Consider the following 25,267-nt stretch of genomic DNA (forward strand, 5'->3'; position numbering starts at 1 on the left):
AATCAAAAAAAGAGCCCAAGTTGCCCATCAGAACCTTGGAAGTTTCAGTCTGAGAGAATGGAGATGGGATGGAGGAGGAGATAGAGAAGTGGGTAGAAAAGGAGGATGAATTTAAAGGTCTTTATATTGAACAGCTGCCCACATGCCTGTAACACACATACCCCTACCCCAATCTATCTCTCTCTGTTTCTCTCTGTCTCTATCCCTTTCTCTTTCTCTCTCTCTCTCTCTCTCACACACACACACATACACACACACACACACACACACACACACACACACACCCCAGGCATTTACCCTCCATTCTCAGGAAGTAAGGCTTACTCTCTAAATACATTTTTAAAAGCCTTTGTGGGGAAAGCTGGAGCAACCAGTACAGTGGTGTTTGGGGCACCCTGATCATTATAGAGACATTCTGTTCACCACAACACGAAGCCTGGGAATTTAAAACAAATGCACACAGAATTTCCAGTTTGCTTTTCCATTGCCTCTTCCTGAAATATGAACAGAAAGTCACAAACTACAGTCATTAGAGGATAGCTTTTAGCACGACTGACAAAGATCAAATGGGAAATAATGCACAGCAGAAAAACTATCTCAAAAGACAATTCCAATAATCTCAATATCAAAATAACTAACCTCTAACTGGTGTTTCTAACAGGTTCAAAACAATACATCAGAGGAAAAAGAAAAGGGTGCCAAAAAAGGAATACAGAAAAAGAGCCTTGAGAAATTGAAAATATTATTGCCAAAATTCACAAAATCTATTTAAACATCGAAAGCAATCTCCTAGAGTGTAAGATGAAAATACAAAGAGGTGGTAAATGTGGGCACAAGGATAAAAGACACAGAGGAATGATGGAAGAAATCCAACACCTGGCTAGGAAGATTTCACAAAAAAGGCAACTGAAACGAAGAGATAGATAGAAATGATCAAAGAAATAATAGAAGGGAATTTCCCAAAATGTACCTTTATATTTAAAGCGCCTAACAAGTGTGGAACAGGATGAAAAAGACACCCACTCAGTCACATCTTAGTGACACATCAGGACACTGAGGATAAAGAGAAGATCCCGAAACTTCCAGAGAGGGAGAAAGGTCACCGATAAAAGAAACAACGTTAGACTCCTCATCAAACACATCAAACACTGAGAGACAAGGAAGCATTGTCTTCCATACTCAAATAAAGAAAAAAATACATCCAGCCTTGAATGACATACTAAGCCACGCTATTAATCAACCACAGGGGCAGAATATGGGCAGTTTTACATTCACAAAGGGTTAGAAATTAATCTCTCATGTATTTCTCAGCTGTTTCTTTTATAAACAGTTATTTGAGTGTGTGCTCTGGCAATATGAAAAATGACACAGGGAGGAAAGCATCCAAGAAACAGTGGATTCAATGGAGGACTGCAATGAAGAGAGTCCCAGAATGATGAATGTGTGGCAGTCTCAGAGAACAAGTCCAGCCTCGTACAGGAAGACTAAGGAGATGGGTCCCAGGAAAAATGTAGATCAGAAAAACAGATAGTATGATGGAGACTATGAAAATCTTAAGGATAAAGTAAAGATAGGAAATGCAAGATGAAGGAAAAGTAATCAGAGATGACAGGAAAGATTAAGCAAGATTAAAGATTAAACAAGATTAAAAAAGGTAAGTTCTAGGATAACTCTAATGTTCCTAGTAACTGCGCAAATAGGTGTAACCATCATTATCCCGGGTGCCCTGCCTCTCAGGATCCAGGTATGGGGTTTTCATCCTTGATACGGCTTCCCACACCCCACGAGTTGGCATGGAAGCAGAGAAACACTTTAAGGTCCCAATGCAAACTTGGATGCTGTTGACTTCAGCAGGGACCACCATACAGTACAGATTTCCCTGTGTGCCTAGCAGCACTAGGGTCTCTGTATTATGGGGTGACAACAGGAGAAGCCAATCCAGATGGCAATGGAATTTCATACTGGCTCTGCCATGGAGTGAAAACTAAGTTGATTTGAAACACACACACACAAAATGGTATTTTGTAGCACTTGAGTTTGTGGGGTAAGATTCAGTGTGTAACTGTAGTGTGGGTAGAGGAATTAGGAGAGAGAAGAGATGATAGTATTGACGATGTAAAATCCTCATCTCTCACATCAGGATGTCAGTAATAATATCTAAAGTTGATAAAGCCCAAATTAAGGGCATTTGCATATTATATGGAGATAACCACCAGAAGGACTAAGCACAGAAACGTTGAAAGTATTTACTTTTGGAGAGTGGGGCTGGGAACAGGGAGAATAATGCAGGAAATGGTTTGTATTAAAGTTTTATTTGTATATTTGTTTCAATGCTTGAAAATTATATATTATTTCAATTTTTTAAAAGTGTGCTCCTTTCTGTCAATTTTACTCTCTTTGCTACAGTGTAGTTGTTTAAATTGTCCTTGGTATCATTGTTCCTGTGTCTATGTAGACCACCTGTTTTGGAAGAAGGTGAGGTTATCAATCAAACAGCTAAGCAGTCACAGGCATTCACTTGCTAAGCTCCTTCCTCATTCTCATTTCCAAGAGTGCTCTCAAGGACACAAGAGAAGATGCTATTTAGTGCTGTCATTGTTTTGGTTGTGGGGTAATAGGAAGCAGAGAAGCCTTAATTTTTAGCATCTAGGCTTCAGTTCCAAAGACTGCTATTGAAATGGGAAGCTCTGATTACAGCTTCTAAAGTGCACTGTTTTCTCTGTGCTACAGAACTGTCTTCTGAATTAGTATCAATAAAACGCTTTCTAACAGGATCTCCGACACCAGAAGTCACCACTGATGCCAATGTAATTACCATCCCTGGACGCTAGGCCTTGTCAGGCAGCACAGATAATCATCCACAACCTGGGGCCAATGATTACCCAGTCAGTCAACTGACATTGACTGCTCACTGGGAGGTACTGCACGGTTAAGAGAGAGGAGAAATGCAATGTCCTTTCCTCAAAGTACTTCAAACTGAACAGTGCTGAGGGTGTGGAAGTGAAGGAAAGCTCACACACATCAAAAGACAGAAACAAACAAACCTATCCATTCTCAGTTACACAGACAGGGCTGTGGAGATTTGAGTTGGAACAGAATAAAAATGGACTTTTGCATCGCCTGGCCCCTGTTTGGTAAAAGCCTCCTTGGTTTTATGTATTTCCTCTTTTCATTTTTTTGATGGTGTTATGAATTTCCTGTTTTCATTTCTTCTCCTGTCCACTAACTGGGCTCAACTACTGAATACTCCCTGTGTGCCATGATTTTTCTGGGCTTCCATGCTAATTATATGCTGTTCTGCTTGCCTGAAAGCTGTTCCTATCACTCGCCCTTTCAGCCTGCAAATTTTTCTCATCTATCAAGAGCTAGTGTAAACGTGACCTCTTCTATGGAGCCTTGCCTGAGTCACTCCATTTTAGTTCCAATCAGATACAGTGCTGTGAGCTTTGTGAGAGGAGGGACAGAGTTTATATCATTTGAAAATAATTAAAATTGTTAATATATGTAAAACACTTAGAACAGTGGTGACTGAAATGTAAGCAAATGTGTTTATTATTATTATTATTAGCATCATTATTATGATCAATGTTTGTATTTAGAAGCCCTAGCGTAACATCTGGCACATGAAAGTGGAAACTAAGCAAATGTTTCTTTGTTTGAATTCTTGGAACATTTCAGACAAACTGAGTTTTATTGATGAGAAGGTTGATGGGTGTTCTTGGCAGTGGTCATTATTCCAAGGTGAAAGTGAGGATGATTGCTTTAGCTATTGCAACTGAGAACACAGAATATCTTTTAAGAAGTAGAAGCTCTAACAGGTGAATAGGAGGATAGGAGGATATTCCAGATGATATGAAACTACTGAAAACAGATTTGCTGCTGGTTTTCAGAAAGTGTACTAGCCCTCAGGAAGATGGGCTTGTTTGGAGAGATACCTAATGTAACACAAATAACTTCATTTGCTTCAGCATAATCTGGAATAGATGGTTAATTAGTCTCAGACAGCTGTTTCCTTGCTCACCCGCCTTTGCTGTCTGTATGTGTGATGTGCACGTGTGTGCTGTCATCTGGGTGAGCCTATCTGGGCACAGTGATGGGTCATTAAGCTGTCTTCCCATATGGTGCATGTATAGTGTCTGAAGCACAGTTTCAGGAGATAGGTAACACTTCCACTCAGAGAGGCAATACATGACCCCTAGGGTTGTTACTAGATCTGTAGCTCTTTTGCTCTTCAAACACTACATGCATTTTGACATCTCACCATCTTTGTTCATTGTTCCATTCAGTGTTATGTCCTTCACCCCGTTGTTCACTGCTTACATAAATCCACTCAAGCCCAGTTCCTCCAGAGATTTCCCCATTGCTCCAACTCATAGACATCTCTTCCATCTCCATCATAATCGCTTGCTTTTTCTCTCTCCCTTTCTCTTTCTTTTCTTTCTCTTTTTTCTTTTTCTTTCTCTCTCTTTCTCTCTCTCTCCCTCCCTCCTTCCCTCCCTCCCTCCCTCACCGTGTCTCTCTCTATTTTTTCTGAAACAGGGTCTCACTCAGTTTCCCAGGCTAGAATGCACTGGTGTGATCACAGTTCACTGAAGTCTTGAACTCTTGAGCTCAATCAATCCTTACGCCTCAGCCTCTCAAGCAGTTGGGACTATAGGCCACCATGCCCAGCTAATCTTCCTTCCTTTCTTTCCTTTCTTTTCTTTCCTTTCTTTCCCTTCTTTTCCTTCCTTCCTTCCTGCCTTCCTGCCTTCCTTTCTTCCTTTTTTCCCCTTCTCTCTCTTTCTCTTTCTCTCTTTCTCTTTCTTTCTTTCCTTCTTTCTCTCTCTTTCTCCCTTTCTTTCTCCCTTTCTCTCTTTCTTTCTCTCTCTCTCTCTTTCCCTCTCTCTTTTTCTCTCTTTGTTTCTCTCTCTCTTTCTCTCTTTCTTTCTCTCTCTCTTTCTCTCTTTCTTTCTCTCTTTCTTTCCTTCTTTCTTTTGAGATAGGAGTCTCACTGTGTTGCTCAGACTGGTCTTCAACTCCTGGTCTCAGGCAATGCTCCCGATTCAGCCTTCCAAAGTGCTGGGATGACAGGTGTGAGCCACTGTGCCCAGCCAGTTATAGATTTCTAACACTACTTTCTCTAATAGTTACATTTTATGTTGTGAAAACACATTGTTGGCTTTTATTAACATTTGAATGTGATTTGCTATTTGCTGTCAAGTATGCTAGTCTGAGCTCCCTGAGTAGACTATTGGATCTTTAAGCAGATGCTGTACTATGCCTCTTTGTAGTTTCTACCACATTTAGCACAGTTACATGAGTATATAGGTGCTCAATAGGTGTTCCCTTAGGAATGAATGGATAACCCTCCTGGGAATCCATTCAAAAGGATTTTCCTGAGAACTCCTTAAAGACTTATCTGCTTTCTACTTTAGACTGTCAACACATGTTAAAGGATAAAAGATGCAGATTTGAAACACATAGATTTACATTTTAAAATGCTGTGGCATATTTGTTAATATACTTCACAGTCTGAATGCAAGTTTAGGTTAGTTACCCTCAAGGACAAAGCTACTAGACTCTTGAGGATTCAAATAGTCTCATAAAAATCATCACAATGTTATCATTGTTAAGGGAACATTTTGTAATAAGTGGGCATCTTTGAGAATGTTTCCTAGGGAAAGTGCTAAGTGCAATCTAGTGCATGGAAGTCCCACAGTACTCTGCCAACAACCTGCACTTCTTTATGGCCACTTCACTTGAATGGCGCAGTTCTTTGAGTGTCCATGTAGTCAACTAATCAGTCTGTGGTAAGAGTGAATTAAGGTGACTGACTTTCCAACATCCTTTAAAGTTATTTGATTTAAGGTCGCTGAGCTAGGTGGTTTATGGATATTTCAGTATTCCTGGAATAATTCATGTAAACTTTTTCCTTGTATCCAATCTATTATGAGGGTAAGAGCAATGAAGCCCAGTGCTGATTTCTCTGTTTCACTGGCTAATCAGTAATTCTAACATTGTTTGCCAGCTAAGTGGAACAGGCACTCTTGTCACCATCATGATTCATTGCCCACCGAAAGCACAGAGCTGCCCTTAATCTAATTCTTAATAAAACCTTGCAAACTAGGTATACTGTTTCAATTTGCACATGGAAAACAGATGTTCATGAAGGCTGAGGGACTGGCCCACGATCTCACACCAAGTAGATAAAGAAGCTGGACCATGGAAGCAATTCTGTGCCTTAAAGTACAATTGTCTTTCTAATTCCTCTGGAGCATGATTGTCTTTTCCATGCTGAATCTAATGATTACAAATCTCAAATGAGCCCTAAACATGGCCCCGTAATCCTACTCCATTCTCCTAGGAAATTCTCCTTCCCACTCTCTGAAACAACTTTTTAATATCTTCTCTATCCTCATTCTTCCACATCCTTACAGCATTATTCACTAGAAAATAGAAACCATCAGAAGAAACATATTTCCACATTCTCAGTGCCTCACATACCAGTCATGATGGTACCCACTCTCTCTGTCTTCCTTACTGTTGTCACAGGAATGTCCCCATTAACAACCAACTCTCCACTTGGCTCTGGATCCCAACCTCTCTCATCTTTATTCTTTTGATCCTTCTTTCTTTTCCAATATCAATACCTCTTTTTCTACCTGATCATTCCTTTCAGTAGCCAAACATGACTCCAATCCCTCCTGTTTTAAAAAATTCCTCCCTTTGCCCCCCAAGTCACCCTTTAGCTATTAGTGTATTTGTGTACTCCCATTATCAGAAAAACTTCTTTTGACAGTTATCTACTACATCTTCTATCCAATGCAATATGGCTTCCATGGCTCTTATTTCACAGAATGTGCTCTTGTTAAGTTCTCCAGGGACCTCTGTGTTGCCAAATCCAGTGGTTACTTCTCTAGTCTCATTTCTTTTTTTTTTTTTCACCTTCAACTTTTATTTTAATTTCCAAGGTATATGTATAGGATGTGCAGTTTATTACATAGGTAAATACATGTCTTGGTGGTTTGCTGCACAGATCAACCAATCACCCAGGTATTAAGCCCAGCATCCCTTAGCTATTCTTCTGGATGATCTCCCTCCCCCAACCCCCACCCCTGATAGGCCCCAGTGTGTGTTGTTCCCCATCCTGTGTCCATGTGTTCTCATCATTCAGCTCTCATTTATAAGTGAGAACGGGCAGTGTTTGGTTTTCTGTTCCTGTGTTAGTTTGCTGAGGATAATAGCTTCCAGCTCAATCCATGTCCCTGTGGAGGACATGTTACTGTACCTTTTTATGGCTGTGTAGTATTCTATGGTGTATATGTACACATTTTCTTTTTCCAGTCTATCATTGATAGGCATTTGGGTTGAATCTCATTTGATCTCTCATCAGCATTCTACCCAACTGATAACTTTCCCATGGAGCAAGCTTTTAGGGGAAAGATTATTCCACTTCTAAACACTTTGAATTTGAGGGGTCAGTAGAATATATAGGAGGTAGAAAACTTTGCTTTTGTTGAGTTTTGGTGAAGTAACCTAAGATGAAAGTGCAGAGTGAGAAGAGAAGAGACTCCAGGACTACGCCTGAGGGTACAGGCAGAAGCAGGGAGGGCTACAAAGAAGACTGAGAAGGTAGGAGGAGATAACAGAGACAAGGTTAGAAGTCAAGGACAAAAAGAGTTGTCATAAAAAAAAAAAGAGTGGTCAGAATCAAAGGCCAGAGAAAGATCAGGTAAACTAGGAACTAGTAAGAGTATATTGTCTTTGGCAATTAAGAGTTTATTGGTTGCCATTTATAAATAATTTAAGGATGATGACAGAGGCTGATGGTATTAAGGCCTGACTGCATTTTTCTGAAGAGCAAGCCAGCAAGTGTAGGCATTCTTTTGGGAGGTTTGGTTATGAAGAGAAGAAGATAAGTGGATAGTGTCTAGAGCAGAATAAGAATTGAGGAAGGTTTTGAAAAAAACATCAGGTTATATCTGAGTTTGCTCAGAGAGGGTACAGAAGAGGGCCTCCCTAATATCACAGCATTATGCAACAACTAAAAATAGAATCTATTTCTTCTGCCTCCAGGATAATTGAGATAATACATGTGTAAGAGTTTAAAAAAACTATAAAATACAATAAGAATTTGATTTAGTGTTCTTTTTTCCACTATATTTTAATTCATTACCAGGAAGTCAGTGGATTGCATTTTTAACTATATAACACACCCTTTACCTCACTCACTGCAACAAGAACCTCACTGCTATTTATTCAGCAGTTCTTAAATGATTGATTTGTTGTGGATGATCTTTTGCTTGCTTCCTTTTGAAAGAGTGAGGGATTTCTGGAGTAAATGTTTGCCAGCCTGAATATTCCTGTTTACTTGTCCTAGGCTAACAGATAACTGGATGGGCCATATTGTTATACAGGCCTGATGAATGCCAAATGTTCAGCTCTATATCTACAGGATTACACCTTTCTGAAAAAAGAATGCATAATATAACTTCTGTCAAATAAACTTGTGATGTATTTGTTTCTAGGCCTCAAATTTCAAGATCTCCCTCAAAACTTTGGAAGGACAAGCCTAATTCTCTTTGCCAGGCATCAGACCAGACATCAGCTTATAAACTCAAGATGTTCCATAATTCTTTCAATATGAATTCTAATTATCTTTGCTCCTTCTAAAAGAAGGTAAAAGTATAACAATGTGAAATCTAATTCTGTGGACTCAAGGGGCAGAAATCAGTGACCTGATATTCAGAGGCCTATATTAATTATTCATTTTATTTTTCTCACCTCTGTAATTTGTAAGTAGAGTTGCAAGGGTTCTTGTTCTTCAATACTATTTTAGATTATACACTCTCAAATGAATGGATAGTTCTCAATGCCTATGATGTGCTTGATTCACACAGACTAGCCTAGGTTGTCTGAAATGAAGTCAGGGAGATGCATGCAATGACCTGTAAGGTGTTGTTTCTGTGTCTTTGTAGCTTGAGGTCTCTTGTGGATAAAAATCTATAGCCTTTTATTATGACAGCTCATTACACCATAGAAAAAATTAAACTGAAAGACAGATCATATCTTCCATGAACACTGCTACTGTTTGATGTAGTGTCTCCTGCATGAATGAAATGACTGCCACTCAGAAGGTCTCATGGTCTGAGAACAAACGTGACCTGGAAATTCATCTGTATTTTTATAACCCTGTGTATGGTGAGAAGGTTTCCTTAGTCTAGACTGCATGAGGCCATTTTTTTTCTTCTCTCTCACCTCTCTTGTTGCTATTCCTCTAAATCATCATCCACCTAAGATGAAGGAATGCTTATGCTATTTTTGTTTGTCCAGGGCTCAGATCTTTCTCAGCTCACTCAGATATGCTGCCCCAGTATCTTTTATTGAAAACTTTTCCCTATGGACTCAGATTGACCTGGGTTTAAATCTTGAGTGCTTTGGACCATATACTTAGTCTTTCTATAACTAAGTTTTGCCCTTGTAAAACTGGAATAATACTACAAACTGTGTAACATTTGTGAGGGGGTAAAGATAATGTATGTGATAGTCATATAACAAGCTCTTGATAAACAATAGTTACATTATTAAATTGGCTATCTATTTTTTCTTTCTATAAAGCATTGCTTGCCTAATCATCGATTTCCTTGGAGTTCTTCTATCAAGTAGTTATCAAGGGTAAGGATGGAAACCAAATAAATATTTCTTGTAAGTGTGATTTATTTAGGTACCAGAAGAGGCTGCAAAATTAGATGGAAAGAGTATAGGGCCAGAAAGGCAACAAGTTCCTGGTTCTGGTATTGCCAGTTCTTATATTAAATAGCAGTGTTATCTGTATATGATTACCCATCTATGAAAAACTCTAAGTTATTAGAAAGATCGCATTCATCATTGATGAAAGACATCCTTCAGGCATCTGGAATCTCATGTAAACCTCATGTAGATTGAGTTTAATTCAATTAAATAGCTATTTATTGAATGATCATTATGGACTGTGCTTGGCAATGTGAGGGATAATAAACAAAGGTTACACATATACACACATTTATTGAGAACTGTCATGAGTTGAATTGTGTCACCCCAAATTTATATGTTGGAGTTCTAACCCCTAGTAGATATGTGGATGTAGATACACATCCTAGTAGGTATAGTAGGATGTGGCCTTATTTGGAAATAGGGTCTTTACAGACGTAATCAAGTTAAAATGAAGTAATTAGGGTAGGCCCTAATCAAATATGACTGGTGCATATTCGACATGCACAGAAGAAGAGAATTTGAAACACAAGGAAAAGGTGACCAAGGAGATAGGTCCAGAATGGCTCCTTCCCTTATAGCCCTCAGAGGAACCAACCCTGCTGGCACTTTGGTCTCAGACTTCTGGCCTCCAGAACTGTGAGACAATAAATTTCTCTTGTTTCAGCCACCTAGTTTGTGGTTCTTTGTTATGGCAGCCATAGCAAACTGATATGAAGATCTACTATGTGCTAGTAACTGGGAAACAACATTGAACAGGGCACTGCTCTTTGTTTCAGGGGAAGGAGTTTGGAAAAGAAGCAGATGCTTCAATTCCATGTAATAAGCCTGCTCCAAGAGAAGTATGCACAGGGTGTCATGGGAGGACAGTGAAGGACAATTGAGCATTACCAAAGGTTTGTTTAAGGCTCCTCAGCAGGGACTCCTAAGCCAGACTTTTGAAGTAAGAGTGCAAGAATGAGTGCAAGAAGCAAGTGTTCTGGGCAGAGAACACTGTTTATATGAGGCAGTATATGCAAAGACGTGGATGTCTGAGTAGGTGTGGCACTGTTGTAGAACTGTAAGTAATCCAACATGGCCAGAGCTTAAGAGCAGTGAAAGATAAGGCTGGAGAGGTGAGCAAGTTCCAGGTCAGTAGCGGAAGGCTCTCTGGAGCAAGGGGAGGGTCCAGGACCTTGAGGTAGGTCTTTTGTGATTGGCAATTGGGAGGACATAGGCTATGTTAGGTAGGAGGGAAATTGTAAACAAAAGTGAAGGCATATATTTATTTGGCAGTGAGCATTCTTGTCTGGTTAAAATAGACATCCTCCTGAGAAGCAGAGCAAGCAAGTGAGAAGATAAGAAGTAAGATAAAGTCCCTCAAAGGACCAGAAGTATGACAAACTGGGAGTGCTTTGAGGGCAGGGCTAGTATCTTGTTTAGTGCCTGCAGTAGAACAGTGGCTCAAGAAACAATTGCTGAATAACTGAAGGGAGAAACGGTGAAATTCTGTCCTTTTACTGAATTCAGCAGGGACTTTTAGGTTACAGAGGTTTGGTTTTGAAATCTAGGCTCTGCTAGCAATTTTTTTTAACCTTGTTGAGTTTCATCCTCTTTATTTCTAATTGTAAGTATACTAATACTGATGGTATTAGTGATAACTATATGGGATAATTTATATGGAACTACATAGAACTTAAAAATTCCATTTGATCAATATTTATTAAGAAGCTACTATATGCCAAGCTCTGTGGTAGGCTTTAGGAATAGAAAGATAAACAAGACCCAATCTCTGCCTTTAAGGAATTTACTTTCTGTTGGGGGGATGGGGAAGCAGACATCTGAACAGATAAAAGAACTGCGATGCGATATAATAAGGACTAGCATAGAGCTAAGAACAGAGCACCGTGGGTGCACAGAGAAGGGACAGTTACGCCAGCCAGACGGCAGGATAGTGTTGGGGAATACTTCCTGGAGGAAGTGATGCTTAAGCTGATTCATGAACAATGATACACAATTAGGTGAAGGAAGAAGAAGGAATTCCAAACATAGGGAACAACAGGCTTCCTTTGCAGCTGTGTTTTTCTAGTTCCTGTGCCTGTGCAATTCCCTTGCTGAAAATATACCCCATTTGGCTTGGTGAAAGCAAAAACACCCTCCCTAGCTCTCGTTAGACTCCTGAAGGCTGGATTGTGCTCTGACCAGCCTCAGCTATTGGCTGGGTTCTCTTTAAACTAAACAGGCCTTCAGAAACCCTTCATGTAGCCACCTGCCTGATCTCCTCACTCTCTTTCTCCTGCCTTCTTTCTTTTCCTTCTGTCCTCCCTCGGTATCTGCTTTCTTCTTCCTCTCATTAAACATTTCCTGTGTCTATGTGTGTAAACTATGGGCTGTGCCTGGAGATACAGGGGATAAAAGCATATATCTAACTCATAAGGAACTCAAAATTGAGAGTAGGGTCAGCAAGTTATGACCCATTGACCAGATCTGCCTGTTTTTGTAAATAAAGTTTTATTGGAACATGCCCACGCCCATTCATCTATGTACTTGGCTATGGCTGCTTTCATGCTACAATAGCTGAGTTGTGTAGTTGCAATAGAGACCATGTGGCTTGCAAAGCCTAAAATATTTACCATCTGGCCCTTTACAGAAAAAGTTTGCTGGCCCCTGTTCTAGTGTTTATATATGGCAGAAGTGGTGGGGATAGATGGACAAGTAAAGAGGTAATGTACCCCCTGTAAGATAAGTTTTTCAAAAGGGTACGATAGAAGGAGAGTTCCTAACCCATACTTGGAGGTTGAGAAAAGAACTGAGAGCTAAAAAAAGTGACAAGTACGCTTAGAGCTAAAGGATAAAACGGAGTTAAGAGGGAAAGGAAGATCATTCTTGGCAGAGACAGTAGCATGTGCAAAGCCAGGCAATGAAAGAAAAATATGCAGTTCTCTATTGCAAAAAGAGGAACCGGTGAAAGATAAGGCTGGAAATAAGTTTGGGCCAGGTCATTAAGGATCCTAAATATGAAAGTCATGTTAAGGATTTTAGCAATGCCCTATAATCTCTCCCATAGGTAACTGAGAACCTGTGAAGGATTTTAAGTAGAGTAGTGCTAAAGCAAATGTGTGCTCTAGAAAGATCACTCTGGCTATAGGATAGTTAACATTTACTGGACATTTATTCTGTGCCAGGTCTGTGCTAAATGCTCTTTGCATCTGGAAATGTCTATTGAGTAGCTGGACAGCGCTGGCAACCAGGTAGAAAGAGGTGAAACATGGGGAACAGATATGGATGTATGAGAACCAGGGATCTCCCTGAGGAATGGAAAGACGTAGAGCACCACTCTTGTTTGGAGGCATGAGGAGAAGTAGAACAACAAGGGTGATTGCAAAGGGGAGTCTAATGTCATGAAACACAAACAGAGAGTAAATAAGAAGGAGTGGATAGTGAAAATCAGATATTGTAAAGAGAGCTAAGAGAAGAAAAGTGGAAAAACAAGTAGGGGGCAGGGAACTGGTAAGAAGCAGATCAGAGCTGACTTAAAAGAGACCAATTTCAGCAGAAAAGTTGAGAAACAAGCTGGATTATAGGGTTAAGAAGTGGTTGGAAGTGAGAAAATGGAGGTCACTGCCACTGAACACTTGTTTGAGAGATATATCTTTTTAAAGAAGAATAGAAATATGACTGTGGCTGGATTTCTTAAAATTAGGCTGTAATTCAGCAGCTTTGGTAACTTTTCTGATTCATGAGGAAAATTTCTCATCTCAAATATCTGGTCATTTGAAGTAATACTGGAGATCAAATTATGCAAATATGCTGCATGACTAAATTAAAGGCCTATTCATGTGAGCATTAGTTAGTAATGGGAGTTATATACTGCATTATTAGAAAATGGGGCAGCATATTTTAGTGCTTAAAAATTTAATCAGAGTAACTTCCAGAAGGAGGAAAAGGCTCATTTTTAACACAAGATTTGAATCATGGCTAATTTTTTTTTTTTTTTTTTTCAGAAATCCATTCTTCCAAGATGGCCATCCCTGCACATGCCCTCATTTCTGACTTTCTGCTGCACAAGCAATCAGTATTCGTGCAAGGCTAATGGGATACACAAGAACAATTAGTAGCTCTGCCAGTACCAATATTGTACTTGTCTCTTTAAAGAGCTCAAAATATTAAATAACAATTGAAAAGAACATTTCTTCTAGACCCCTCATTAGATTGATTTTACAGATGAGTAAACTGAATCATAGAGAAACAAGATAGTGGAAATGAGAAGTCTTACTTTGGTTCTATCTCACACCACTATAAGGCTGTGCCTATTATATTTGTAATTAAGCTGTTGTCCAGATAAAGAATAACTCCCTCTTGGCTTTGACTTTTAGATACCAACAGATTTTTAAATTCCGGCAGTTGAAAAGGTAACTTTTTTTTTTTCTTTCAAAAGTGGGTTTGTAACTATTGGCCTAAATTACTTTAGAAAACTATAGCTGTACTTTCAACATAAGGCCATCCACTCAACTCTGAGCCTAGACTCTTTGAGAAATAAGAAGGTATAGGAAATTTGGCAAGTATTTTTCTCTTGTATCTTTAAATCTCAGTAAGTTCACAACATTTTCCTAACCAATATTGGAACAAGAAATTATTACGGGGCGGCGGGGGTGGGGTGGTTACTAGTCTCACCCTTTAAGGACAATTAATTTTTCTACTTCACAAGTTTAACTTCTTATTTGGATCACAATATGCTACTAAAATACTTAAAAGGTCACTTTTTCAGGCCAACTGCAAATGATGTTTTCATTATAGAAAAGTTATGTAAAAGTGGAAAAGAGATGTAAGTCCATTAACGTGTAAAATGCACCACAGCAATGGGAAAAAATGTTTTAATTAAATATGTATGAGCTCTATCGTGCACAAATGTTTTGTTCAAATGGATGACTCCAAGAGCTCTGTGATTCCACTTCAGTGTCTAATAGGCACCACTCACTTTAACCTTCAGCAAGTCCTTTATGAATGCTATCCACCCAAGTGTACAAAAATGCCAATTCATGTTGGGCCATCAGTATTATTGTTATTTCTTATTCTGTAAAGGCTGCATTTTGAACATTTTAATAAGGGTCAAAGCATTCCAAGTCAATCTAGTTGGCAATTGTTGGAAACACAGGAGGTGCTTTAAAAACTGAGTTGGTAATAATTTCATTCTTCCCCGTTTTGATTAGAGTTTACAAATATAACTGTCAGCTAGTTATCATGGTGAGGTTATGGATCAGCCCTCCTCCAAGTAATATAAACTTCTTAATACAGTCTTCAGGCTATGAATCTACCATAACACTGCCAGTGTTTTGATATCATCAGTATATTCATCTTCCTTTATTTCAAGCTATGTTAGATTTTACCTCTTCTATTATCTACTGTAATTTTTTGCTGACAAACCAACTGCTAGTAAATACATATGTTGAGTGATGGTGATTATGTGAAGAATGAGGGGCAAGATCCCTTTGGTGTAGTGTGTGTGCACCCATGTGTGCATGAAGAAATGTGTGTATGTGTGATGTGCATGCAAATAATATAGGTCTAAGGGAAATACTGTACTCTTCTTGAGGGTAAGGATCATGTCTTATTCACTGTCACATCCCTAGTACTTAACACTGTCTCTGGCACATAAATGATGTCTAAGGAGTGTTTTTTGCATGAATGAGTGAAGGGTACTAATGGTCCATGTTCCCATTGGCAAAATAAGGCTTCCAGTTTAAAAATGAGACTGGAGGTCCACCTACAACAATCTGTTGTGCTTTCGGTTTTTACAGGCTGATTTCTATGCACACGGCATTATGCTGGGACTTGTGAGGAAAGCAAGGAAACTGAATACACAGAACTTGGACTTGAGAAGCTTCCAGTCTAATTGGGGAGACAAGATACATACAAGTGAAAACTTAACTCCTAATTCTAGAGAGAGAATAATGGCATGCCAAATGTATTTTTTTCATGTCAAATGTAACCACTGCGTGAGTTCAGAAGAAAAGAGGCTGTTCTGTACTGCAACCATTAAAGAAAGCTACCTAAATCAGGCAGGAATTGAGTTATACCTTTGAGGATAAAAGACAGCAGGGAAGGAAAGGAAATGTCTGTCCAGGAGGAGTGGGTAGAGAATACAGATGAGCAAAGTTATTAAGATAAGAATAGATTTTTTGGGACTTAAAATTTAGGAAGCAGTCTTTAGACTTTGAAAAATAAATATGATGGTAGAGACAAATATAACAAGGAAATAAATAAGCATGCACGTTTTGTATAGTAATCACTTCATACCTAAACTCCTTGGTGAAAAAAAATGTTGAAACTTAGACACATTCTCCATGTTGCAAACTCAGGGGAAGTGAGTGCAATGTCAGAGGGCATGGCAGCATTCCCAGAGGTTAGTGAGTATCAGGTAGGCTTTGCCAAGCATGAGGGAGGTGGTGATATTTGACTTCTGAGGGGATGAACAGGTAGGTGGGATCTGGGCAGATTTTCAGACAAAAAATTCTGTTGTGAAGTGGCTTTTGGTTTTAACATAGATGTGACTCTCCTAAAGTCTTAGGTGACCCGATGTACTTTTGAAACTATTCATTGATTGTACAAATTTCTATTTATTTTACATTTTTAAGGACACAGAAAGATCTAAACTGTGTGCATAACTATTCTACAAACCAAAATGAAGACCAAAATGAAATACATAAAGGAAAAGTTTGAAATTTTGTCTTTAAGATACAGGGAAAAAAAATCACACATCAGTAAAATCAAGAATAAATATCAGCCTGAAGGAGGAGCAATAATCAATAAACATTTAAAAACAACTGGGGGGCCAGGTGTGGTGGCTCACGCCTGTAATCCCAGCACTTTAGGAGGCCTAGGCAGGCAGATCATTTGAGATCAGGAGTTCTAGACCAGCCTGGTCGACATGGTGAAACCCTGTCTCTACTAAAATTACAAAAATTAGCTAGGTGTGGTGGTGCACACCTGTAATCCCACCTACATGGGAGGCTGAGGCAGGAGAATCGCTTGAACTGGAAAGATGGAGGCTGCAGGGAGCTGAGATCACACCACTGCACTCCAGTCTGGGTAACAAAGTGAGACTCCCTCTAAAAAAAAAAAAAAAAACAAATACCAAAAAACAAAAAACAACTGGGGTCTTTCTTTTCTAACCATATCTGGACATTGGTGAAAATAGTCCTTATTAAAGATAATCATAGCCATGGAGATAAATCATCCATGTATTGCATTAATGTGTGAGAGTATATATTTAGAACAAATTTAGCAAATAATTTTTAAAGTTTTCAATAAATACTTTAAGTTACTTATATGGACATTTTAAATTCGCATTCATTAATGGATTCTTGATTGAATAAAAAATTAACTTCTGAAAATATTTCCTAAATAAAGTACATCTATGCATGGATGCACTATGATGTTTCAACCAACATTAATTATATCCTTTTGATTTCTACTGTCTTGTTCAAAAACGCTAATAAGACCTGCACTACTTCATAGTTAATAGGAGTGTGGTGCTTGTTGCTTAGGCAACCGGAGGAATAAATGCAGGTCAGAATGTGCTTCAAGAAAAACAAAAGCTAGAATATGATACTGAGTGGAAACTAAGTAAGTCTAACAGATTTTTCACCACATTAAAGAAATATGTTTCTTACAGCAAGCCAATCATATTCATGTATTTAACTAAGTTTGCAATTACATAAATTAGATTATGTAGATCAATAAATAATTTTTATAAAGGTAGAAATTAATCGCTTATGATACTAGTAGCAAATAAATGGTGTATAACAGCATGTAAAGCACTAATTGATTATACCACTTCATGATTTGCTTCATTTTCATAATTAATGAACTCCTCTAAATGGCAATTCAAAGTTTTTTTAAAAGATAATTCTGTCTCATGAAGAAAGTATTTGATTGGTCCATCTAAATTAATAATATTTTCTTATTTTCTAGAAAATTATACCAAATACTTTGAATTAAACAAGTAAAGAATATAATCTATGATTAGCCCTTGGTTACATCACATATACCCAGGATTTTGCCTTCCATATAAATTTTGAAGGCTTATACATGATTCATTCATGAATAATTTTTACAATCTCTCTTTGAATGCTTATTTGAAACCTGTTTGATTAACCTTTAAGTTCGAGGCTTTCAAAAAGGTATTATATTTGCTCATAAGTGTTTAACATTCGGAGGAAAAATAAGTGGAATTAAAGTCTTTCAGCGTGGCCAAATGATCCAGGAAATCCAAAAACCTAACTTCTCATGGGACCAGAATAAATTTGGACAAGGATTTGAAGGGTGGGAATGAGAAACCCTTATTTCAAGTAGACATAGGGAGAAATAATTAAGATATTGAAATGTACAGTAAACATAAATAATAATAAAAAGACTTCAATTCTGTTTGATAGTTCCTCTAATTCTTAATGCCATCTGTTTAGTGTCCTAAGTCTGTCCTAAATCTGCTCAGTGTTCTAAGACTTTCATAGCAATTGAAGAACTTTCACTTTTTTCCATTTCAATACCCAAATATCTTGTCTATATAACCAGTGATAGTACTTGATAAACACAAGAAAAATAACAGTAGCTGCATATCTCAGTATAAAAAAACCACCAAATCACTCATAAAGCATTCTGTGCATATAATTACTTAGAGCTCATATATCTTACTATATTTATGTCTTTTATTTTTAAAAACTCTTGGGCATACATACTTTTGGAGAAGGAGCAGAAGTCAAATAATGTTAATAATCTTCAAATCTATAATACTCAAGTCAACCTCAGAGAAAAGTAATCTAAGATAGAAATCAAAAAATCTAACCAGCTCTCACTATTGTGTTATCATTTCTGGTACTAGTAAGCTGCAGGTGTCAGCCCTATTATTTTATTTAGGCAGGGCTATTACTTAGTTCCACAAGTCATTTGTGTGCTACATGCCCGTGTTATGTAGGTCTCTCTAAATTTAGGGATCAGTGATATGTGTGATGGGTACTTAAAATAAAGGAAAGGTAATAGAGCTGTGACGTAGCTTAACAAGGAGAACTGATGAGCACCGGGGGAGGTATGGGAATGATTAGAAAGCTGAATTGTTGGTTTGCACGGTTCCCCATCCTCCTTCCTCACCTATATGCAAAACGGTGGAAACTTAGCACATGCCAGGTTTAGACTGCATGTAGAGCAGAATTCAGAAGTACATGACTATACTTAGTCCACCAACCTCTCTTTCTAAATATTGACAGCTAAATAACCAAAGTGTTTATTTTCCGTCTAAAGTAATAAACAATACTTCATCGTTCTTCAATCAGCATGTGGAAGTAAACGCTCTCCATAAATGACCATCTGAAGCAATTTGCTAATGATTTAAACTGCTTATTGAACAATTATCAGGAAAAGAAATGATCTTCACACCATAAACACAGCAAATTGTCTCATTAACCACTAAATGCTGATGCTCAAGTGAAATAATATAATAATCAAGAATTAGCTGAAGAGTGATATAATCCAAGTATTCTAAGATTACAAATTTATAAAAAAATCATACAAAGAATGACAGGGAGAATATCAGTATTAATCTTCTTTCACTGCCTATAAATAGTACTCTTACCAGTTCATTCATATAACATATATGTATATGGATACATATAGATCTCATTTTTTAGCAAGAGTCTATATGTACACAGTAAGTTCAGTCCTAAGGGCATCCAATTTTCCAATGCAGTTACATACATAAATCTGACCGATTTTGGTGCAAATCAGGCTGCCTCTGAGCCATGTAAGACACATAAGAAGCAAAGACAGACAAAAGGCAGCTCCGTGGACACAGAGAGCGTCTTACCATAAACTGCACATTGTCAAATCCATTAGCCATCAGGTGGTTCTCGTACTGAGGTAGCCCAATGCTTTCCAACCATTGTCCCACTGTTTGGACAGGGCATCTGGGTCCTGTAAGAGGATGAAGAGGGAAGCGTTTAAGCAGGGAGTAGCCGTCCACGGGGTAATAGCGGTAGTCCTGGGCTGAGAGGTGGCATTGCCACATCATGCCCCTGGGAAAGTTGCTATCAAAGGAGCCCGCCAGCTTGACAGATTAATGTTCTCAGCGAGAGAGCAAAGTCAGAAGTAAAACATAGTTTGTCAGGCAGGCTGTGGAGTATGACTTGATCCTAGCTCCACATTTCTTACATATTAATCTTTACTACCGACCAGTACGTCATACAGCCCCCAAAACCAGGCAGCAGAAGAAGGCATATCAAGCTGTCAGCTTGGGCTGGTCTGCGTTCTATGTGATTGTTGGAGTACTCCACAATGAGCAATGCACGGCCGGCAGCCAGAATTCTTTTTTATCAAGTACTCCTACACTCATCAGTATGCAGCTCCATGCTCCTTGCTCCCCCTCGCTCGCTCCCCTTCATTACCCAGCCCAGGCTACACCTCGCATTTTCAATAATAGCCATCAGATAAGGCAGATTTTTTTTGTCTGCAAGCTGTAAGCCTGCTGCTGCTGCTTCCTCCTACACACCCATCCAAGCGTCAATCTTGAATGATGAGAGCAGTCAAAACAAATGCAGAAAATAGCAAGATTCAAAAGCAAACCAAAGTGCTTAAATCTGAATTGAATCTTCATACTGGTTATACGTTACAGAGCTATTTGTTGTGGAATTTTACGTTTCAAAAGACACCAGGAAACGCGAAGCTTGAACTATAGCTTGTAACAGAGCTCACGACAGGTTCCCTTTTTCCTTTTCCTTTCTTTCCTGTCTTTTCTTCTTCTTTTTTAAATGCAGCACAGATAAAACGTTTCTGATCTGAAGCTTTGCAGTGTTTGGAGAATAATTATTCTGTTTCTTTACCATGCTATAGCAAAATAAGCCTCTCCGAGAGATATATTTTTTTCTTTTTTGAAATACTGCAAAACACAGAAACTGCATCGCAATCTTGAAGTCAAGATAATTTATTTCTTGTTTGCATGGTTTCTTCCAAACAAAAGTATTATTAGGCACAAGAAATCCTTTTTCCCCTTTGATATTTATAACCCAATCTACCAGGGTTACCATTCTAAATTAGCTATAAAGGTAACATTAACAGGGTATAATTTTTTTTTAATAAAGAAGATGAGCCCTAACCCAAAATAATTCAAGAATAACAGATGTAAATGTGTGAGTTTCACTGAATGGCAGATAGACTTGGTAATTTATTTAACAATTGGGAGAAACCAGGGATTAAGAATAGAACCCACAGGACTAGATCATCAGAAGAAACAGACTCTTAAAATTGGGAGAGAAGTTGCAGAAAGGTTAGTCTAACCCTTTTCCTAAAGGAGGCATCCCTGGCTAAAATGTTCCTAGAAGAATATCTTCCAGCTTCTACTTGAATACTGCCTATAACAGAGCTCTTACTACTTCTCACGAAGCCTCAATTTATTAGAAAGATATTTCACTTCCTACCTTGCTTCTACTCACTGCTCCAGGTCTGCCTTTGGAGAAGCACAGATTGAGAACGGTGCCTCTTCCACATAAAGAGCTTTAAAATTTAAAGACAACTCTCTCATCCCCCAAGAGCAGCTGCCTGGCACGTAGTAAGTGCCTAATACAAATTTATTGAATAAATAAAACATCACTTTTCTTTTTTCCTCAAACCTCATCTTTTTCTGTTTCTTTTCTCTTTTTAAAGGCATTGTCAACTTTCCTGGCACACAGACATTAAACCTTAAAACACCTTCTACTTCTCTTTCACTACTGAAATCAGTCCCCAAGTTCTATCACCCCTCTTCCCAGTGTGATCCATTCCCTTGATTCTATTTCCTGTTTTACGTTTATAGAACTGCCGCCTACATTGATTTTGTCCTCATAGTTCAGGCACACCTAGCCTAGCGGAACAATGACTTCTATATTGGTCTTTCTACCTCTAATATTGAAAAAAATTAATTTTATGCATGCTATCAGAATAATCCCTTCAAGACACAGTTTTGATTACTACTCCCTGTTTCAAAACCCTTCTGTGGTTTTCTGTTGTCTTCAAAATCAACTCCCAGCTACTCTGATGACATTTTGGGGTCTTCATGATTGACTGCAGTTCATCTAACTTTATTTCCCCTTTTTCACTGCTCTAGCCAGTCAGGATGACTTGCCAGTCTCTAAAGGCACCCCATAATGTGCTTTGGTTGGTTTTATTATGTCCCCACATTTCTGTCCATTTGTTGGCTTTGAATCAGATGCTATTTCCATTATGAAACCTCTTCTAGTCTTCTACCAGGAATAAATCTCTTTCTTCTCTGTCTTAAATGGCATTTTTAGGCCCTCTATTGTAACAGGTATTTTCTGCCTTCAATTTTAGTTGTTTGTGTCTGACTTACTTCTTGAAAGCAGGCAATATGCTTTGCTAATATTGCACATAGTAAAGATTCAGTACATACCTGCTAAACAAAATAATGTAATTTCACAATCCAAAGTACAAAAAATTCTTCTATTGTCAAATTTAAAAAAAGTTTTAACTTTATCCCAAGTCTCTACATTATTTATTTAAAAGAAGATAACTTGTTTTTTAAATAGATTTTTTCAGGTCTGTCTTTTAGCTCATCATCCTCATCCTCTTTTTGAATAAGCAGCCCTGGGTGGACTGCATCGTACTTGATTATGTTTTGTTGCTGATTGGTCCTGGATTTTTTAAGAAGATCAAAGAGTTTGTAGTAGTCTATGAATCAATCTTTATAGATTCTAGCTGCTCAACATTACCTGTAGGAGAAGCTAAAAACAAGATGCCATTTGTCCCTGGCCAGCTCTAAAGCTGTTACAAGGGGGAAAAAAAGGAAAGTCTCAATTATAGCTTCTCCTAGGATCACAGCCACAGTGCTCCTCCTGGTCATTTTAAATTATAAACAGTTGAGTATAGTACATAGAAATTGAGCAAACATGACAATAACATTTTGGCTTGGCAAGGCACATGCTGATTGGCCAACTCTTCAAACCTGTTTCATCTCTTAAAATGCAAACCAGGGGCCAAGTACCTGGCAGAGCACCATACACATCCTACTTATTAAATAAACTTTATTAAATAAATGCATGAGTAACTAAATGAATAAATGATATTGGAAATGGCTTTCTTGAGATTCTCACTTCTTAATATAGAGAGAGGTACAGAGGGAGAGGAGAGAAAGAATGTGTGTGTGCGCAGACATAGAGAGCGGACTAATAGACACCGCAGACTCAGAAAGGGGGAGAGTGGGAGAAGGGTGAGGGATGTGAGATTACATAATGGGTACAGTGTACACTATTTTGGTGGTGGGTACACTAAAAGCCCAGACCTCACCACTATGGATATATCCATGTAACAAATCTGTACTTGTACCCCTTAGATCAATAAAAATAAATAAAATTATATATTACAAAAGAGTATATTTGTGGTGGGGGTTATTTCAAGGTTCAGACTGCTGTATAAGAACACAACTCAGAGAAAATACTGGTTATGAACTGCTTTACAAAGTTTATATAGACTGCCTGAATTTTATTCTTTTAGCTATTCAATCCTTCAATTTTTATTCAATAATTTTTATATGTTGACAAAATAATACATGGAGGATGAGCTGGGAGAGGATGGGGTAGAGGGAGGTATAAAAAAGAGGGAAGAAGGGAAAAAAAAAGACCCTGAGTCATGTTGTTTGTTTGTGGTTTTGTTAAAGTATTTTTCTCATGAGTCAAACCTCTAAAAGAATCTTGGTTCAGGTCTGAAGATCACTATGTAATAGTGTTTAAATATATTGCTCGCTTTACCTAAAATACTTTTATGGAGTCTTAAAATTCTTAAAGCATAACAACACACTAATTAGGCAGGAACCTTTATTCAACTAGAATGTCTTTAATTCCAAAAGCGAGACAAGAGGAGGGAAAGAAGAAACTGACCATTATTCCAGGCTACCATGTCCTAGGCAGTGTGGTGTGAATTATTATCCCCATTTACCATAGGGAAAGTGAAGCTCAGAGTATGTGGTGAAAACAGGAATTTTCGTTGTCACAGTCTTTTAAAAAATAATAATTCTAGGGGTTTTACTCCCATAATGGCAGTGTGAGGAGCTCCACAGGTCCAAGCCCCAGTCAAAAAACTTAACTGTTGAAAATTATAAACAAACAATAAAAAAACCCTACACAAACAAAACCCGAAAACAATGCCAACAAAAACCAACCATCAAAATCTTTGCAAAGTGTCCTAAGAGCATATTATGTAAAAATGTTTATTCCAAAAACAGACACTAAAACTTGGTAAGAACAGAGATTCTGAGATTCTGTAGCACTTGAGCCATGGCTTCCTCTGGCCCCTCCTTCCCCTGCAACTCATCTCCATAGATGCTCCACTTTGGTTGAAAGTATTCAAGAGAAAGGGCTTCCCTTCTCCTCAAATCCCAACCAAGAGGCATGGGATCTCGTCAAAAGAGGCAGGCCGACATTTCCAATTTCCTCTAAATCTAAGTTGTAGAGGTTCAATTCCTGGTGAGTGTGGCTGAGAGGTCAGGGGCTCCCTTCTTCCACCCAGACCCCATTCATAGAGTGGAAAGTTCATCCCAGCTGGGTCAGGCCAAAAATATTGGGATCTTGACTGCCCTCGACTGCTTACATATAGGATAGAGGTTCCATGCCCAGAAAGGTAAACTAAGAAGACCAGAGGCTATCATTCCTGCCCCTTGCGTGGAAGATCGGCTCAAAGATTTTGCTTAAAGGGAGAGTCAGTTTATAAGAATAGAAAGCTCTAAAGCTTTCCCCCAAGAGGTTGACTTATTTGTTTGTTTTTAATTCTTATTTTGGATTTAGGAGTACATGTTCAGGTTTGCCACCTGGGTATGTTATGTGATGTTAAGGTTTGGGGCATGAATGATCCTGTCACCCAGATGCTCAGCATAGTACCCAATAGTTTTTCTTACCTTGTCCCCCTCCATCCTTCCCTGCTCCAGTAGTGCCCAGTTTCTACTGATGTCTTCTTCATGTCCATGAATACCCAATATTTAGCTCCCACTTATAAGTGAGAACATACAGCATTTGGTTTTCTGTTCCTGCATTTATTTCCTTAGAATAATGGTCTCCGGCTGCATCTATGCTGCTGAAAACGATATAATTTTTTTTCTTTTTTAATGGATGCATAGTATTCAATGGAATATATGTACCATGTTTTCTTTATCCAGTCCACCATTATGAGTACCCTGGTTGATGCCATGTCTTTGTTACTGTGAATAGTACTGCGATGAACATATTAGCACAGATATCTTTTTGGCAGAATGATTTATTTTCTTTTGGATATAGACCCAGTAATGGGACTGCTGGGTCAAATGGTAGTTTGTTTTAAGTTCTTTGAGAAATCTCCAAACTGCTTTCCACAGAGGCTGAACTAATTGACATTCTCACCAACAGTGCATAAGCATCCCTTTTTTCTGCAGCCTCGCCAGCAGCTATTATATCTCTTAGTAATAGCCATTCTGACTGGTGAGAAATGGTATCTCATTGTGTCTTTGATTTGCACTTCTCTGATGATCAGTGATGTTGAGCATTGTTTC

General features: G+C 38.4%; 1 protein-coding gene across 27 annotated transcripts in view; it reads right to left on the reverse strand.

The window, feature by feature from the left end:
- The window catches only part of ANKS1B (ankyrin repeat and sterile alpha motif domain containing 1B), a 1,300,027-nt gene that overhangs the window by 412,526 nt on the left and 862,234 nt on the right, over window positions 1–25,267 (reverse strand). For 11 of the 27 annotated variants that reach the window (XM_030938502.1, XM_030938501.1, XM_030938500.1 and 8 more), the window contains exon 1: window positions 19,571–20,048. In XM_030938502.1, the coding sequence (XP_030794362.1) occupies window positions 19,571–19,774 (204 nt within the window). In that variant the 5' untranslated portion in view covers window positions 19,775–20,048. The other 16 variants (XM_030938489.1, XM_030938488.1, XM_030938486.1 and 13 more) reach the window with 5 other exon arrangements.

The sequence above is a fragment of the Rhinopithecus roxellana genome, chromosome 10, assembly GCF_007565055.1.
Source record: "Rhinopithecus roxellana isolate Shanxi Qingling chromosome 10, ASM756505v1, whole genome shotgun sequence".
Classification (NCBI taxonomy): Eukaryota; Metazoa; Chordata; class Mammalia; order Primates; family Cercopithecidae; genus Rhinopithecus; species Rhinopithecus roxellana.